We start from the raw sequence: 15035 nt of genomic DNA on the forward strand, positions 1-15035 counted from the left end.
GCTTCCGCCCGTCCGGGTCACGTGGCGAGGCCGCGGCCACGGCCGTCACCGCTGTGGGCGGCTGCACTTGGCCGCCGCCGCGCCCCTCCCACGCCCGGGTGGGCCCGGCCCTGGCTCCTACTCCCCACGGCGGCCACCCCTGCTGCCTTCCTGTCCCCTCGGGCGTTGGGGGGTCGGGCAGAGCAGGACATGGGTGACCGGAAGTGGGAGTTGTGAGTGTCGCAGCCCGGGGCGGGGAGGGCCCAGGCGCTGTCGGGCCTCCGCGACTCACGCATGGAGAGTGCTGGGCGTCGGGCTGCGGACCGACCGCTAACCGGGACGCACGGGCTCTGCTGGGCAGAGGCTGTGCTGAAGCGACCGGCCTCTTCGGGCGCGGGAACATGAGGCCAGGCCCGGACCCCGCTGCGGGAGTGGGGCGCGGTGTGCGGGCCTGCCCGGGTCGCGGGTGAACGGCGCGGCGCCCCTGGACTCGGTAATTGGCGCGAGCGCGCGCGCGCATGCGCGGGGCGGCGGCGGGCACGTGGCGGGGCGCAGGGCTGCACCACGCGGGAAGCGCCTCGGTGTCCTGGAGCCCTGCGGGCCTGGCGACCTCCTGCCTCATGTGCCAAGTGTAATGGAGACCAGCGCCACCATGGGCCCCACTCTGCTAACGCCACCTGGTCCCTGTAGCCCAGAGCAGCCCTGAAGGGGCCGCCGCTGGTCTCGTTTATTCCGTGTGGGCCCTGGAGCCAACCTGTCCTGAGTCCCCACCCTCGCGCGGCTTAGTGGCATCTCCCTGCAGCCTGTCGTTGTTGGCGGCGGCATGGTCTTCTGTCTGGAGAACGAGGAAGCACGCCGCCCGCTGAGAAGCACCATGGTCCAATTCCAGGCCTCTGAAGTCCAGCAGCTGCTACACAACAAGTTCGTGGTTATCTTGGGGGACTCAAGTGAGTGCCCTTCTAGAATCACACTTCCCGGTCCCACACCTGCAGCCTGTTTTCTGCATCTGAACCCTCTGCCTCCATCTCAAATCTCCTTCCTGATACCTAGTCTGGAACAGTCCAGTAGGTTTTCTCTTTTTATTTCCCTAACGCCTTACACAGGTGTCCTGACATGTAGCCTGTCAAGCTTTTCACCCCATCCTTGCTCAGCATTTTTCTTCCTGACAGTCCCCCACAATGTCCCTCATGGAAGCAGTGGATTGTGCTGTCTGTCTCTTGGGTGACTTGGCTGACTTATTTCTGCCAGGTGATCTTGGGTCACTATATACTGAGTTGAGAAGTGATGTACAGCTAGAAGGAACAGAGGTAGTGCCAGGACTTTGTAACCTCACCTTCTCTTCTGTCTCTAAGTCAACACTCCACAAAGGTGGTGTTGGGCAACCCCAGCCCTGGGAAGATGGGAGGCCTGGATTTGGAAGGAGCTGGGGTGGAGTGCAGCCTGCCTCAGCCGCAGGATCTCTGTCTCCCTGCAGTCCAGCGGGCTGTGTACAAAGACCTGGTGCTTCTGCTCCAGAAAGACTCACTGCTCACAGCCGCCCAGCTGAAAGCCAAGGTGAGGGAAGCTTGGTGACCATGCCAGTGGTGGGTGGGCACAGACTCTGGCCTGGTAGGGTCCTCCTCCCTGGCATGGGTCTGACCAGCTGGGTCGGGGGGTGGGCAGGGGGAGCTGAGCTTTGAACAGGACCAGCTGATGGCTGGGGGTCAGCTGGGTGAGCTGCACAATGGGATACAGTACCGAGAGGTCCGCCAGTTCTGCTCGGGTTCTGGCCACCACCTTGTACGCTTCTACTTCCTCACCCGCGTTTACTCCGAGTACCTCGAGGGAATCCTGGAGGAGCTGACATATGGGCCTGCCCCGGACCTGGTGATCATCAACTCCTGCCTCTGGGATCTCTCCAGGTTGGGGCGGGGGGAGAGGGAAACCAGGGGTGGAGGTATGGCTCAGAGGCCACCCACCCCTGTGCTCTTGCCCACCCTTTGTGCTACCCAACAGGTATGGCCGCTGCTCGATGGAGAGCTACCGAGAGAACCTGGCGCGGGTGTTCATGCGCATGGACCAGGTGTTGCCAGACTCCTGCCTGCTGGTGTGGAACATGGCAATGCCCCTAGGAGAGCGTGTCACTGGCGGTTTCCTTCTGCCTGAGGCAAGTGACCAGAGCCCCTTAGGATAGAGGACGGGGCAGCTGACTGGTAGATAGAGGACCCTCCCTTCCAAACCTGCTTCATTCTGTGGCTCTTAGATGCTGCACTTTATCACTCAGCTCCAGCCCCTGGCAGGCTCTCTGCGGCGGGATGTGGTTGAAGGGAACTTCTACAGCGCTACACTGGCTGGGGACCACTGCTTCGATGTCTTGGACCTCCACTTTCATTTCCGGCATGCAGTACAGCACCGTCACCGGGACGGTGTCCACTGGGACCAGCATGCCCACCGCCACCTCTCACACTTGCTTCTGACCCATGTGGCTGATGCCTGGGGTGTGGAGCTGCCAAAGCGTGACTATCCCCATGGTGAGCCCTACCACAAGTGGGGACGGTAGTGATGCAAAGAGAGCCCTCAAAGCATAGGGCTCATAAACAACAGGACAGAGATCCTCAAGGGGAGTAGAGGCCCCTTGAAGGACCGTTGTGGATCCTGAGTGCTCCTTCCTTCCCCTGGGTTTCTGTATGGTCTAGCCGTGTGGTCACCTATGTGTATGTGAGTGAGCATTGAGCACATAAGGCAGCATGTCAGAGACCCTTATGCTACAGATAAACGGAAAATGAATGGGAATACTTTTAGATAGGAGTAGATGTGGGGGGTGGAAAGGCAGAAACAGAGGAAAGGTAATCCAGACAGTGTGGCAGAAACAACGAAGCCCCTTGGCTGGTGCTGTCACCCCCTGAGTTCCTGCCTGCTTATAAAGGGAACATCGTGGGTGATTGTTCCATGTCTGCTTCTGCCCTGGATCGTGTCCTCCAAGGCTAAGGTTCCTGCCTTACTTGTTGACAACTCATCCCTTTAAGCCACTTGTCTAGGACAATTGCTGTGTACATACTACCTACAGGATAGTGTTTATTGAATTGGAGACACGAGTCATGTTAGAAGACTGTAGTAGCATTAAAGGATGTGAGGGCATAGAGAGGTCAAGAATGTCACTTTTAGCCTGGAGTTGGAGCATCAGGGAAGTGAATTAGGATCTTGATTATATAGTAGTCCAATTTCTTTGTTTTTTTAGGTGAGAACTAAATCTCATCTAAATCAGTTGGAGAACTGATCCCCAACAAATGAAGGGTTGCTCTAAAGGTTGTAAGGCTAGTTTATCGTGGCTCAGGTCTTCTGAATCCAGTTTGGAGCCACAGAAATAGGAACATCAAAGGGAAGAGTTGGGTGGGAGGATGAGTTGGTGAGTTTGGTTAGGGCAGATCTCTTTGAGGTACTGTGAAGATGTTGAGTAGATTTGGGGTCAGTGATGCCCAGCAGGGAGATGGCAGCTGAGGGCATGAATGTGAACAGACGGAAAGAGCAAAACAATAGCCATGTTTTGGAGTTGGAAGGGAAGAGGGGCTGATGGAGGAAACAAAAGGAGACAAGGGTAGAGTCACTTTCAGGGACGACAGAGGCTCTTGGCCACGTGACTTGTCAGGAAGCGAGGAAGTGGTTACATTTCATAGGATAAGTGTTGAAGGACTGGAGTAGGGTTAAAAGAGGTAGTGAGCAGTTGATGGAGAGAATGGCACCTGGGCAAAATAATCTTTGTGGGAGGAAATATGAAAGGAACAAGGGCCTACTGGGAGAAGGAAGTGACAGGATCTTTGTTTTTAAGAGAGAAGGTTTACTAAGCTTATTTATTGGTCTGTGGCAAGGAGCTGGGAGAGGAAAAAGCTAAAGATATAGGAGCTGGGCAACAGAGGGAGGAGACTGGAGGGGAGCATGAGGTCAGAACAAAGGCAAATCCACTGACTATTGAGACAGGCAGGGAAGAAAGAGTGCAGCTTGGGCTTGGCCTGAAATGAGAGGGAATGAGGAAACCTGTGTAGGAAGTAGAGGGTGCTGTGTTCTCCAAGAGGAGGGAGTAGAGGTTTAGAAGTGTGGACAGCCACAGTTCAGGGCGGCCTGGCTCCCCAGGCCTACCTAAAACAACCATCCCATTCCTAGACCCATGGATTGAGGACTGGCCAGAGCCGGATCATCTCTTCCAGGGGAGCCAGGGGCAGACCCCAGCCTTCAGGGAGCAGCTGGCCTTGCCCCCACCCTCTCCTTTACCCCTTCCCATGCATTTTCCCTACCCTCTTCCTCAGCCCTCCCCACCTCCTCTGTTTCCACTCCTGCCCCAGGATCCCTCTTTTTTCCCAGGCCAGCCCTTCCCACCCCATGAATTCTTCAACTTTAATCCAACAGAAGACTGCTCGATGCCACCCCACTTAGGTAGGTGCCTCTACAACCTCCCAGCACACCTTTTCCAGCATCCCCTTGAACCTCCCCCATCCTAGCCTCCTGTGTCCAGGTGGGCTGAGAGGAGTTGGGTAGCCCTTGTGCCCCCCAGGCTTGGGTTCAGTCACAGCTGAGTCTGGAGCAGCATCCGTACACTCATTAATTAGCTCATTGATTGTCACAATTTCCTGACTTGGAAGTAGGGGAAGTAGTATTGCCATTTTGCAAATGGGGAAATTGAAGCCCAGAGAAACTCACCCTGGAGGACCAGAACTGCCTGAAGGCAGAGCTGGGCTCACCCTGGCCAGAAGCCCATTCTGATAATGGCTGGTTCTTTTGTAGGATGTAGCCCCGCAGTGAACTTTGTGCCTGGCCCCCTGCCTCCTCCAGTCCCCAGCCCTATCCCCCATGGTCAGCACTGGGGCCTGGCCGTCCACCGGGGGATGCCACGCTGTATTCACACCAGCCCCTACCACGTGCCAAGGACAGGGGCACCCTGCAGGCAGCGTCCCAGACACTCAGACAGGCTGATCCATACATACAAACTGGACAAATGGCCTCCTCCCCATTCGGGGACGTGGCCTGGGTAGAGTGGATCTTATGCTGGAGCTGAATGTGCCAGTGGCCCTGCAGTGCCTGCTTCCCACCCCAGGTGCTGGGCCAGGGTATCTTGCTATGCCTGGCATTGTTGTTGTCCATTGCTGTCACCAATAAAGGCATGGAAGAACAGAGTAGCATCTTTTTGTGTAAGGGAGTAGGTCTCCCAGCCATGATCTTAAAAGTTGGGGAGGCTGCCTCTGGGCTCTCTGCGACCTTGGACCTTTTAACCCACGCTGTTTAGAAATCATTGAATGCATCCTTCCTACTGTCTCACACACTTGTTTACACCCTCACCAGAACACACGTGTACTTAACAAAGACCCTGGAGGGGTTCTTTGTTGTCAGCAGCTCTTTGGGATTGGGAAATATCAAGGGCTGAGTTGAAATTGTCAATATTTTATATGCAGTTTGGAATCTGGCTAGATCTCAACTATACCAGTCTCACACATTCATGTGTATGTTCAACACTCATCTGCTCCTGGAGATACAAGACAAATACCTTGCACAATTTCTTGGCACATGGTAGACACTCATTAAGTGGTTGGAACTAAACAAAAAGCTCCCGAGCCCATGTGGGAGACTGATTAGAACCCTCCTCCTCTCAGAAATCACCCAAGCGAAAGTGAAAATGAGAAACAAATGTAAATACCATATCTGATGACCAGGAAGGAGCAGAAACTCCAAACAGTGAATTAGGTGGATAGGCTGAAAAACGCAGTGGAACCACTGCTTGGTACAAATCAGTTTGGAAATTCTTGGGCAGCATTTACTAAAGTTGAACATTTATGTACTCTGTGATTCAGCAATTTCACTTCAAGAGAAATGAGTACATCTAGACAGATTTACCAAAAGACCTGTGCAAGAATATCATAGAAGTTTTTTTCATAGTAGCCAAAACTTGGAAACAAGCCAAATGTCCATCAACAGGAGGGGGGGGCGTCCCTGGTGGCGTAGTGGTTAGGAATCTGCCTGCCAATGCAGGGGACACGGGTTTGAGCCCTGGTCTGGGAGGATCCCACATGCCACGGAGCAACTAGGCCCATGTGCCACAGCTGCTGAGCCTGCGCTCTGGAGCCTGTGAGCCACAACTGCGGAGCCTGTGTGCCACAGCTGGTGAAGCCCGCGTGCCTTGAGCCTGAGCTCCGCAGCCGGGGGGGGAAGCCACCGCAATGAGAAGCCTGCAATGAAGAGTAGCCCCTGCTCGCCGCGACTAGAGAAAGCCCGCGCACAGCAACGAGGACCCAATGCAGCCAAAAACAAATAATTTTTTTAAAAAAAGGAGAGTGGATATTCGTCCCATACAATGGGATAGTAATAAAGGAAAACAAATGCTGATAGATGCAACGACATGGATAAATCTCACAGATATAATGTTGAAAGAAGCCAGAAACTAGAATACATTTTATATGATTTTATTCTGCATGATTTCAAGAATAGGCTAATCTATGGTGATAGAAATCAGAATTGTGGTTACCTTTTGGGGGAGGTATTGATTGGGAAAGGGCATGATGGAACTACCTGGGGTGATGGAAAAGTTCTATCTGGCTGGTAGTTACATGGCCACACAAAGACACACAAATATGTTAAAGTTTATTGAGCCAGAGACCTCCCTGGCAGTCCAGTGATTAAGACTCTGCCCTTCCAATGCAGGGGTATGAGTTCAATCCCAGGTCAGCCTGCATGCCGTGCAGTGAGGGCAAAAAAATTTTTTTAATTGAGCCATACCCTCGATATTTGTGCATTTTATTCATATGTAAAATGTATGTATTATATGTCAATTAAAAGGGAACCAGTGGAGTTCCCTGGTGGCCTACTGGTTAGGATTCACTGCCATAGCCTGGTTCAATCCCTGGTCAGGAGCTGAGATCCCACAAGTCATGCAGTTTGGCCAAAAAAAAAAAAAAAAGAATCAGGATATCCAGGAGTGGTTTAACATTAAAAAGACACCTAAAAATTTAATTCACCATATAAACAGCATAAAGCAGAATAAGTAGTCCTTTTAGTAGATGAAGAAAAAAAATTTTTTTTAACATTCAACATCCACTCATGATCAAAACTGCTACTAGCAAACGGAGTAGAAAGGAATTTCCTTGACTGGATAAAAGTTAACTATCAAAACTCCACAGTAATTCTTAATGGTGGAAACTTAAAAGCAGTTCTTTTAAAATCAGGATCAAGTCAAAGTTACCTGTGAACAGCAATTCCATATACCATTGTCTGGGAATTCCAGCTTGTATAGGCAGAAGATGAACACAAAGGAAGAGGACCTATTCTCATAACATCTGGCTTTTAGATGGATGTGGTATACTTGGGTTTAGAGGGCTTCACAACTTACATATATGTTACAAATATTTTGCAAGTATACAGTATCACATATCAATTTTAAAAACTTTTTTGGTTTTAGACATTTGAAGACACAGGCCAGAAAATATGATAAAAGCTACAGCTCCTAAGTTCTTTTATTTTGAAGATGGAAAATATTTGAAAGGTAATAGAAATGTTTGCTCAGCAGAAAATAACTTGTCCAAAGTTGGTTGCATCCAGATCCTGACAGAACCTTACAAAAGACAGGTCTTTACCCCCGGAAGGATGGAATAATAGACTAGGGTTGGGACAGCAGTCGAAGACAGTGAAGCCAGCTAGATTGGGCCCTTCCTTCTCCTGGATTCTCATGAGCTCTGCCCTCGATGCCTCTGGGTTTCAGGCTGGGGAACTCAGGCTAGAGTTTTGGGTTAAGGAGATTTTGAGGAGTCAATGAAGCCGCCAGTGGGCCGGAGATGCTCCTTCCTGGCCCCAAGATCTACCCTCTCCGCCACTGCTGGCCCGGCCCGCGAGATACCTCTCCCCCTCCTCATTTCCTTCCCACACCCAGCCAAGCCCGACTCTTCGTAGCCAGAGCTGGAGGTCTCCGCTAGGGGAGCAAGCCATGCACCGAGTCAAGGGGCTGCGATTCCGGGGGTGGAGTGGAGGTGGGGGGAGGTGTTGATTTACGGGGGTGGCTAGCACTTACCCTATGTGGGTGCCCACAGCCCTCTGATCCCTGGCAAGGCTAGGGATTTCCTTCCCAACATAAGGCCCATGCCCACCCAGCTGTGCCTCCACGGTCAACGCGCGAGCTCGGCGCTCTCCAGCCGTCGCCCTGACCCCTCTCCCGCGCACCTGAGCCTAGAGGTCGCTCCTGGGGCAACCTCCCCGCGCCGCGCAGGTCTTCTCCTCCTCCTCCTCCCCCAAGGATCCAGTCGGCCCCCTCCTTCTCTGTGACCACGGACTCTCGGCGAGCACTGCTGCTCCCCTCACCCGCTAGCGGGGGCGGGGCCGCCCCCTTTCCCCGGCACAGAAGCGTCTGGGTGAGAGCGCCCCCTCCAGGCTCCCCGTAGCTGGTCCTGAGCGGTTCCCTGGGCACCGCACCGCCTGCTTCCAGAGACCCCTCTTCTTCCCTCTAGGGTGGCCACTGACAACTCTAGCTCAAGTGGAGCCCCCAGCCTTATGATCCCCCTTGACACCGCCCTCTCTGACCCTCCCGCATCCTGGCCGCTCCTACTCATTGCTCCCCGGTCCTTGGGGCAGAGGAAAGTCCTACCGGGCGCTCCTGCTCCTAGGCGCTCCCCCAGGGTGCGTGTATGCCGCTGTGGATCCTCTCTCCGCTTTCTCACATGCAAGGCCCCTCGCGGCTGACACCTCCTCCACTCCGGTTCTTTATGCTCCGCCTGATCTGATTATTTTTCTGGCCAGGCCACAAGCGTTACTGGAACCCCACCCCATCTGAGCCCGCTGCGGGGTTGGATGGGGTAGGGCCAGCAAAGAAAACTCACCCAACCTCCCAGGTCACTGAGGCCAGTGGGACAGCTTTCCCTTCTTGGCCCAAACGGAAGGGCTTAGAACTTCATTCTAGCATGTTCATTCTCCCCAGACTTGCATTATTAAACGTTTTAAGTCTAAATGGATGACTTTGTCTACATTTAAAGTAATTTCAGGAGTTATGTTTTTCTTCCCTCTCTGCAAGGTCCCTCACTTTATTTCCTTTTATCTGTGTACTCCATCCATCCCATTTGGCTGGCTCTAGAGTTCGCCATTCCATTCTATTTTTTGTTCTTATCAAGAAAAAAAAAAAAAGAAGAAGAAGAAGAAAGTGTCTGGTTTTGTTGGCATGCATTTTAAGTTTGTGTGAAAAAAATTGCATTATTTTTCATTCAGCTTCTTTTCACTCAATGCTAGGATTTCAAGATCAATCCATATAGCTTCCACCCTTTCTAACTGCTGCCTCCTCTCCACAGTGCTCATCCACCATGTTTCACATTTTCCATTTCCTGCCACCACCAGTGAGTGCAATCATCATTCTCAGACGTATCCCCTCAACATATCCCCTCACCTGCAGCGCTTCTCACAGTGTGCAAAGTTATCCCTTGGGAGTCTTGTTAAAATGCAGGTTCTGATTCATCACACCTGGGGCGAGGCCTGAGACTCTACATTTGTAGCCAGTTTACGGGTGATGCCTATACTGCTAGCCCTGGGACCACACTTTGAGGAACAAGGCCATTATGGGCCTCTGTGAGAATTCATTTTGGGTTGCTGGGTCACAGGGTATGTGTTGATCTAATTTGATAAGTATTGCTTATCTGCTCTCCAGTCTGGCTGTGCCACCCTACCCCACACCAGCAATGCAGGAGGGTAGAAGATATATATTTATGTGGGGAAGGGAAGAAGGCCTTCTCCTTGCTCCTGCCAAAATCCTGCCCCCCAGCGTGTCTGGTCTGGGCCGAAACCTCCTCTCTCAATCAGAGTGGCCCCAAGGCTCTGGAGTGATGTCCCTGGCTAGCAATGCACAGCCAAGTCAATGATGGGCCCAAGATTGGCATCCTGGCTTCATCTCTGACAGAAGCTTAAAGAACAGGCATTGAGAAGCCCTGGGGTCTTCAGTTAGGTTATATCTCCTCCATTGCTTTCCCTTTAGTAGCCTGTTAGGCTGGACTAGGACTCAAACAACCTGGCCTTGCCATTGGCAAGTAGCTATCCTGTGCCTGACTTCTCATCTCTAAAATGGGATGGTAACAGCATAGCTACAGTTTGTGGTGTGAGGAGTCAGTCCAGAAACTTTGCCTCACATACCAAGTGCCCCACAGGGGCCCCAAGACAGGTGTTCTTGCCTTTGTTTTAACCAAGAGGAAAATGAAGTTCAAGAAGGCTTAGCAATTTTTACCAAAGCCATGGAGCTAGAAAGTGACAATGCTGGGATTCAAACCCAGCTTCAGCTAATACACCAGAGCCCGTGCTAACCATGAACCTATTCCACCTCCATGTCCTGCCTTTGCCCTTGCTACCAGGTCATATTTCAGGGAGAACTGAAAGGAAAAAAGGAGGACTGTGTCTGGGGTTTCAGGAGCTGCTGTTGATGACTAGTGGCCAGATGACCAGAGTTATGAAACTCTGCAGCGAATGGGTTTTAGCAAAAATGAACCTGGGTTCTAGGGGCTGGTCACCAGGGCTTGAGTATTTAGCTGGCAGGAGAGGGGCCTTTTGGTTGAGGGATTTAGGAACAGGGATTTTAGGGTTATGTATATAGTGGGGTCAAGACTAGATTGGGGAGGGTCAGGGATTAGGTGGAGGTCTGGAGTGAGGTGGGGGTCAGGTGGTGGGTCTTATCTATCAAATGTCTTACCTGTAGTAACTGATCACTCACTGTTTTATTTGGAGGGTTAGCTGATGTGTGAACAGCCAGCATCCTGGGCATCAAGGGATGCCACCTTCCAAGGCCCTCCTGGTGCTGTAAGCAGCTTGTTGGGTTGGTTTTAGAAACCCGTGGGCCGTGCTTTCCCCACTCACATAGCTGTGCAAGACTTTTCCTGGCACCAAGCCCCAGCCCCAAGCATTTCACAATCAGAAGAGTTCAACACCTGCATATTTTGAGATTTCATGGCATACAACCTTTTACATTTTGTTCACATTCGTCCGTCCGCTGTTTACCATGGTAGGGCCCCAGTTGTATCCATGACAGAACATTTCTCTGAAGGCCTGGAGAAGCTATCTGCTCTTTAGAGTTCAATACAATATCGTGCAGTTTTCTGGTCTTTTCAAAGTACTTCACACATAGGTATTATTGCCTTTGACTCACAACAGCTCCATGACAGGACCCACTTAATACCAAAGCTCAAAGAAACTAATTGGCCAAGGCCACACGTTGCATAGGTGGGTGAAATGGGACTTCTTGTTTGTTTTTCCATAGCAAACCTCAGGAGTCTTAAAGAGTAAGTGCTCTCTGGGAACCTCACTACACTGGTTGGCCCATTTCCCAGAGGTGGGGATGTGGACTGAGGCAGGAGGTAGGAAGTCTAGGGAGTGGGGAATGCTTGGGCAGAAAGGTCTGGAAGGTGAGTTGGCTGAGGTCCCATGAGGCTTCTGGCTAGACGTCTCCCAGCTAAGTTTCTGTCAGTGGGCCCTTTCTAGAGCCTGGGGAAGTGGAAAGAGGAGGTTGGTGGGGGGAACGGCAAATACAGAGGTACCCAAGTCGTTCTCTATGAGTCTGAAGCTGAGACAGTTGAGCAGCTGCAAAAAAAAGATGCTGCCAGCTGCTAAGGGGGCCCCAGTGGTGTCACCACATGCATGTGGGAGCTCTTGACGGCTTGGTCAAGCTCTGCCCCTGGCTAAGCCTTCTGCCCTAATGTCTCTTCTCAAAGTCCCTGCCCCCGCACCCCAAGTACCTGCAGCATCAGCTTGAGGGAGGTGCCCAGAGGTCAGGACAGTCTACCCTGCCAGTTCCAGCAACATCATGCATGCCCTGACCAGTCCCAACTAAGGCCTGAAGGTCTGGGGCCTGCTGAGGCAGGAAGGCCCTGGTCCCAACTGCCCTCCCTCTCCCCTGGGCTTCAGGCCCTAGGCCAGGGCTCAACAGACACAAGCAGCAGGATGGGGTTGCCCTTCTATTGGTCCAAGTCCTGAGCATGGCTTGGGTGAGACATGGAGGTGAGGAGGCCCACGAGGCTCAGCAGTGTGGAGAAAAGCAGCAGGAAGGAGGCGGTGAAAAGCAGGGCGGGGAGGGCACTGAGCACCAGCAGCAGGACAGCCGGCAGCAGATGGAGCCACACTGCAGTTGCCATGGGCCATAAGGAGCTCAGCAGGTGGGAGCCGGTGGTGAAGAGCACGTGGCACAGCATCAGCACCAGCAGCAGGTAGAGGATCCCCTCCAGACCCCACAGCACACGCTGCAGCGGTTGCCGCCAGCCTGATGTGGTCCACCACTGTGTCCAGCTTGGGGGCACATGGCACACGCACCAGCGCACCCAGCCCTCCCACGTGACCCAGGCCGACCAGGGTACCGCACGCTGTGGCCCCTCACCAGCCCCGATGGCATGCGTCTCCGCTCGCGGCTGCTGCATCACCTCTGGTGCACCTGGGGAGAGAGCCACGCCAGCTGCAGGAGCAGCCCTGGAGATGCCTGGCACCTTAGGGTGGGTGAGGATGCAGGGGTCAGGAGGGTACCAGCATGGGTGTGGTGGGGCTTTGAGCTGGGGCATGGGTCTTACCTCTGGGCAGAGCCACCTAGGTCATGTTGCTTCCTGCAGCGCCCAGCCAGAGTGGAGCCCCCACTCTCACTGTCCCCACCCTTCCCAAAGGAGCCCCATTGTGACCTGGACTAGGGTGGGGTCCAGCCAAGAGAGGAAACACTGCAGGATGTGAGGCTTACCTGAGCCTCTTTCATGGACCCTCCAGGCTGGCAGGGAGCCTGGTGAGCCCACAGATGTAGTTTCTCATGTTTTCTTGTGGAAAGACCTCTCTGGATCCTCCTTTCCCTGCTGGCCGATATCCAGTCCCACTCCACTCTCTTGCAGTTCTTTCTCTCTGGACCCTCATTCTCCAGAACCACAGTGGAGGCCAGAATAGTGACCCCTAACCTAGAGGTTCTGAGATGGCTCCATTCCCTGCACTGGGCTCCCTGTCCCTTATCTCACTTTTTACTGATGCCCTCGGACTCAGACCTAGGTATCTACTGTCCACATTGTGGGGAGACCTCAGAGGTCCCCCAATGTAGGTGCAGGCTGGGAGATAAAGAAGTATCCTCCCACCTTCCCAGACCAGGGTGGAGGAAAGGAGGCCTGAGGAAACAGCACGGTCAGTGTATTTCCGGAGGGCATTCAGGCCCAAGGATGGAGGCAGAAAGCCAGGGCAAGCAGTGCCAAGGGCATGCTGCGGGCTCCCAGAAGTAGCCCCAGGCCCAGGAGCAGCAGCAGCAGAGCCTCCTGGAGGCTGAGTCACCCTGTGGCTGCCACTGTGGGCAGGAGTGGAGCCTCCTGCTGCCCTGGACCCTCGCCGGCCCCCTGACTCTGGCCCCCTGTGAGATGTGTGTGCTGTGGCCAGGTGGGACCTGCAGGCCTGTGGAGAGAAAGGGTGGCAGCTGGGCTTTGGGAGGTTGACCCCTTGCTCACCTGCCCAACCTGCCAGGCTGCTGTCCACTTACCGGTGGAGCAGGTCGAAGGCCAGTAAGCTGACCAGTAGCAGCAGCAGCGAGGCTGAGCCAGCTGTGGAAAAGACTGCCCGAATTGTCAGCCCCAGTGCCCCCAGCCCTAGGACACTGTCCAGGACCTGGGCCTGGCTAGGGCCCCAGGGGGACACACATGGACCCACTGGGCTACCCGATCCCTCCCCACACCCACGCCCCTGGAAGGGACTGGGACAGGATAAGCAAGGGCTTCGGGCCTGGGTAAGCAGAGGCGGGTCATGGAGGGAGGTGGAGGTTACAGGAAGGACTAGGGCTGGGAAGGAGTATTGCGGGGAGGACGATGGGAGGGGGTGGGGCCCTGGCAGACACTCAAGGGTGAGCTCAGGCAGTGGGGAGCTGGGCTCCTTAGAAATCTCCCCCTCCCCACGCACCCACCCACCAAACCCTCCTCACCCCCTCCCACTTCAGTCAGCCATTCTGGTGGGTTGGGCGGCTGGAGCATTGTGACCTACTGCCAGGTGGGGACCTGGGGTAAGGAGCAGGCTAATGCTGGTTCTGGCCTCATAAGTAGCGGGTAGCTTAGGCAGAGTTTAGCCAAAGGGAGGTCTGACTTTTGAGAGCTAAGACTAATCCTCTTGTCTTTGCTAATTCTCCGCCCTAGGGCCCTCCGGTGGGGATTTGAGTTGCCAGGAAGGCATTATAACCCCATCACCACCTGGGCAGCTTACCACAGGATGAAGGGCTGCTTGTCTCTCGGGTTCCTGGGGCTGGGTGTCCAGGGGCAAGTCACTCAATCTGTCTGTCCCCAGCTCTCTCCCCTGAAAGTAGGTTGAGGCCTGTGGGCTCCTGTGGGGGAATCCCCTGTGGGGGATTTTTCAGAACTGCAGTCCTGGAATGCAGAGATAGACTCTGCCAGGAAGCAACCAGAGGCTTTCTGGGGCAGGGCTCCCACACGACCTACTAAATGGGGTTGGGGCAGGAAGGGGCTGTTTAGCTGTTTGAAGCATTGTTGTTTGTGGGAGGTGTTCTGGATACTGGCATTCCAGAAATGGCACAGAGAATGACTGTAAGAGGGCTACAACATAGTAACCCCAAAATTCGAGATTAAGGTCACCCTCCAAGAATGAAATTATGGAAAATGAGCATGTATGAAGGAATTGGTCACCTGGAAAAGAAACCTATCTCCACTAATAATCTGTAAATGGTTACAGAGGCTCAGTTTAGTGACTTGAGAGGCAAGAGTGGAAATGGGTCATAACTGAGAGAACTTAATCCTTGTTCACGTATCATACTTCGAAGGAAAACTGATGGAGGTAGGGGTAGGGGGACAGTGACCATACAGGCCCTAGGAGAGGAGGAGACAGAGCAAGGGTCTGGCTGCATATCTGCCTCCAGGGGATTCTGTTCAAAGATTCAAGCCTGGTGACCTTGACATCTTTGGTGGTGGTGAGCTCAACAGTCATAGAGCCAATGCCCCCAACCCTTGGAACCATTCATTGATTGCCTTTTTCTGAGTCTTCCCAGAGCAATAAAGCAATGCCCACAAAATTCTGAGGGAAAATGATTTACAACCTAGTAACATATCTGTCTAAACGATTATCAAGTATGAGGG

General features: G+C 53.4%; 3 protein-coding genes across 3 annotated transcripts; 1 reads left to right on the forward strand and 2 right to left on the reverse strand.

Moving 5' to 3' along the window:
- Positions 1–143: 143 nt before the first annotated feature.
- PCED1A (PC-esterase domain containing 1A) lies at positions 144–5092 on the forward strand. The gene is made up of 8 exons (XM_082856582.1): positions 144–472; positions 782–926; positions 1454–1533; positions 1642–1880; positions 1975–2125; positions 2243–2489; positions 4117–4386; positions 4735–5092. Exons 2-8 carry the CDS (start codon positions 803–805, stop codon positions 4980–4982), a joined length of 1359 nt encoding a protein of 452 aa, XP_082712708.1. The 5' UTR covers positions 144–472; positions 782–802; the 3' UTR covers positions 4983–5092.
- A 6814-nt stretch (positions 5093–11906) lies between these two features.
- Positions 11907–12383, reverse strand: TMEM239 (transmembrane protein 239; the record flags this gene model as incomplete). The annotated part of the gene is made up of 1 exon (XM_082856890.1): positions 11907–12383. The coding sequence occupies exon 1, from the start codon at positions 12360–12362 to the stop codon at positions 11907–11909; it is 456 nt and encodes a 151-aa protein (XP_082713016.1). The 5' UTR covers positions 12363–12383.
- A 735-nt stretch (positions 12384–13118) lies between these two features.
- On the reverse strand, positions 13119–13703 carry LOC309973044 (uncharacterized protein C20orf141; the record flags this gene model as incomplete). Its single annotated transcript, XM_082856963.1, is given in 4 exon segments — positions 13119–13235; positions 13239–13356; positions 13442–13631; positions 13634–13703. Coding segments are annotated over 4 exon segments (495 nt in total).
- Between the last annotated feature and the right edge of the window lie 1332 nt (positions 13704–15035).

The sequence above is a fragment of the Leucopleurus acutus genome, assembly GCF_964270905.1.
Source record: "Leucopleurus acutus genome assembly, chromosome: 16".
Lineage (NCBI taxonomy): Eukaryota > Metazoa > Chordata > Mammalia > Artiodactyla > Delphinidae > Leucopleurus > Leucopleurus acutus.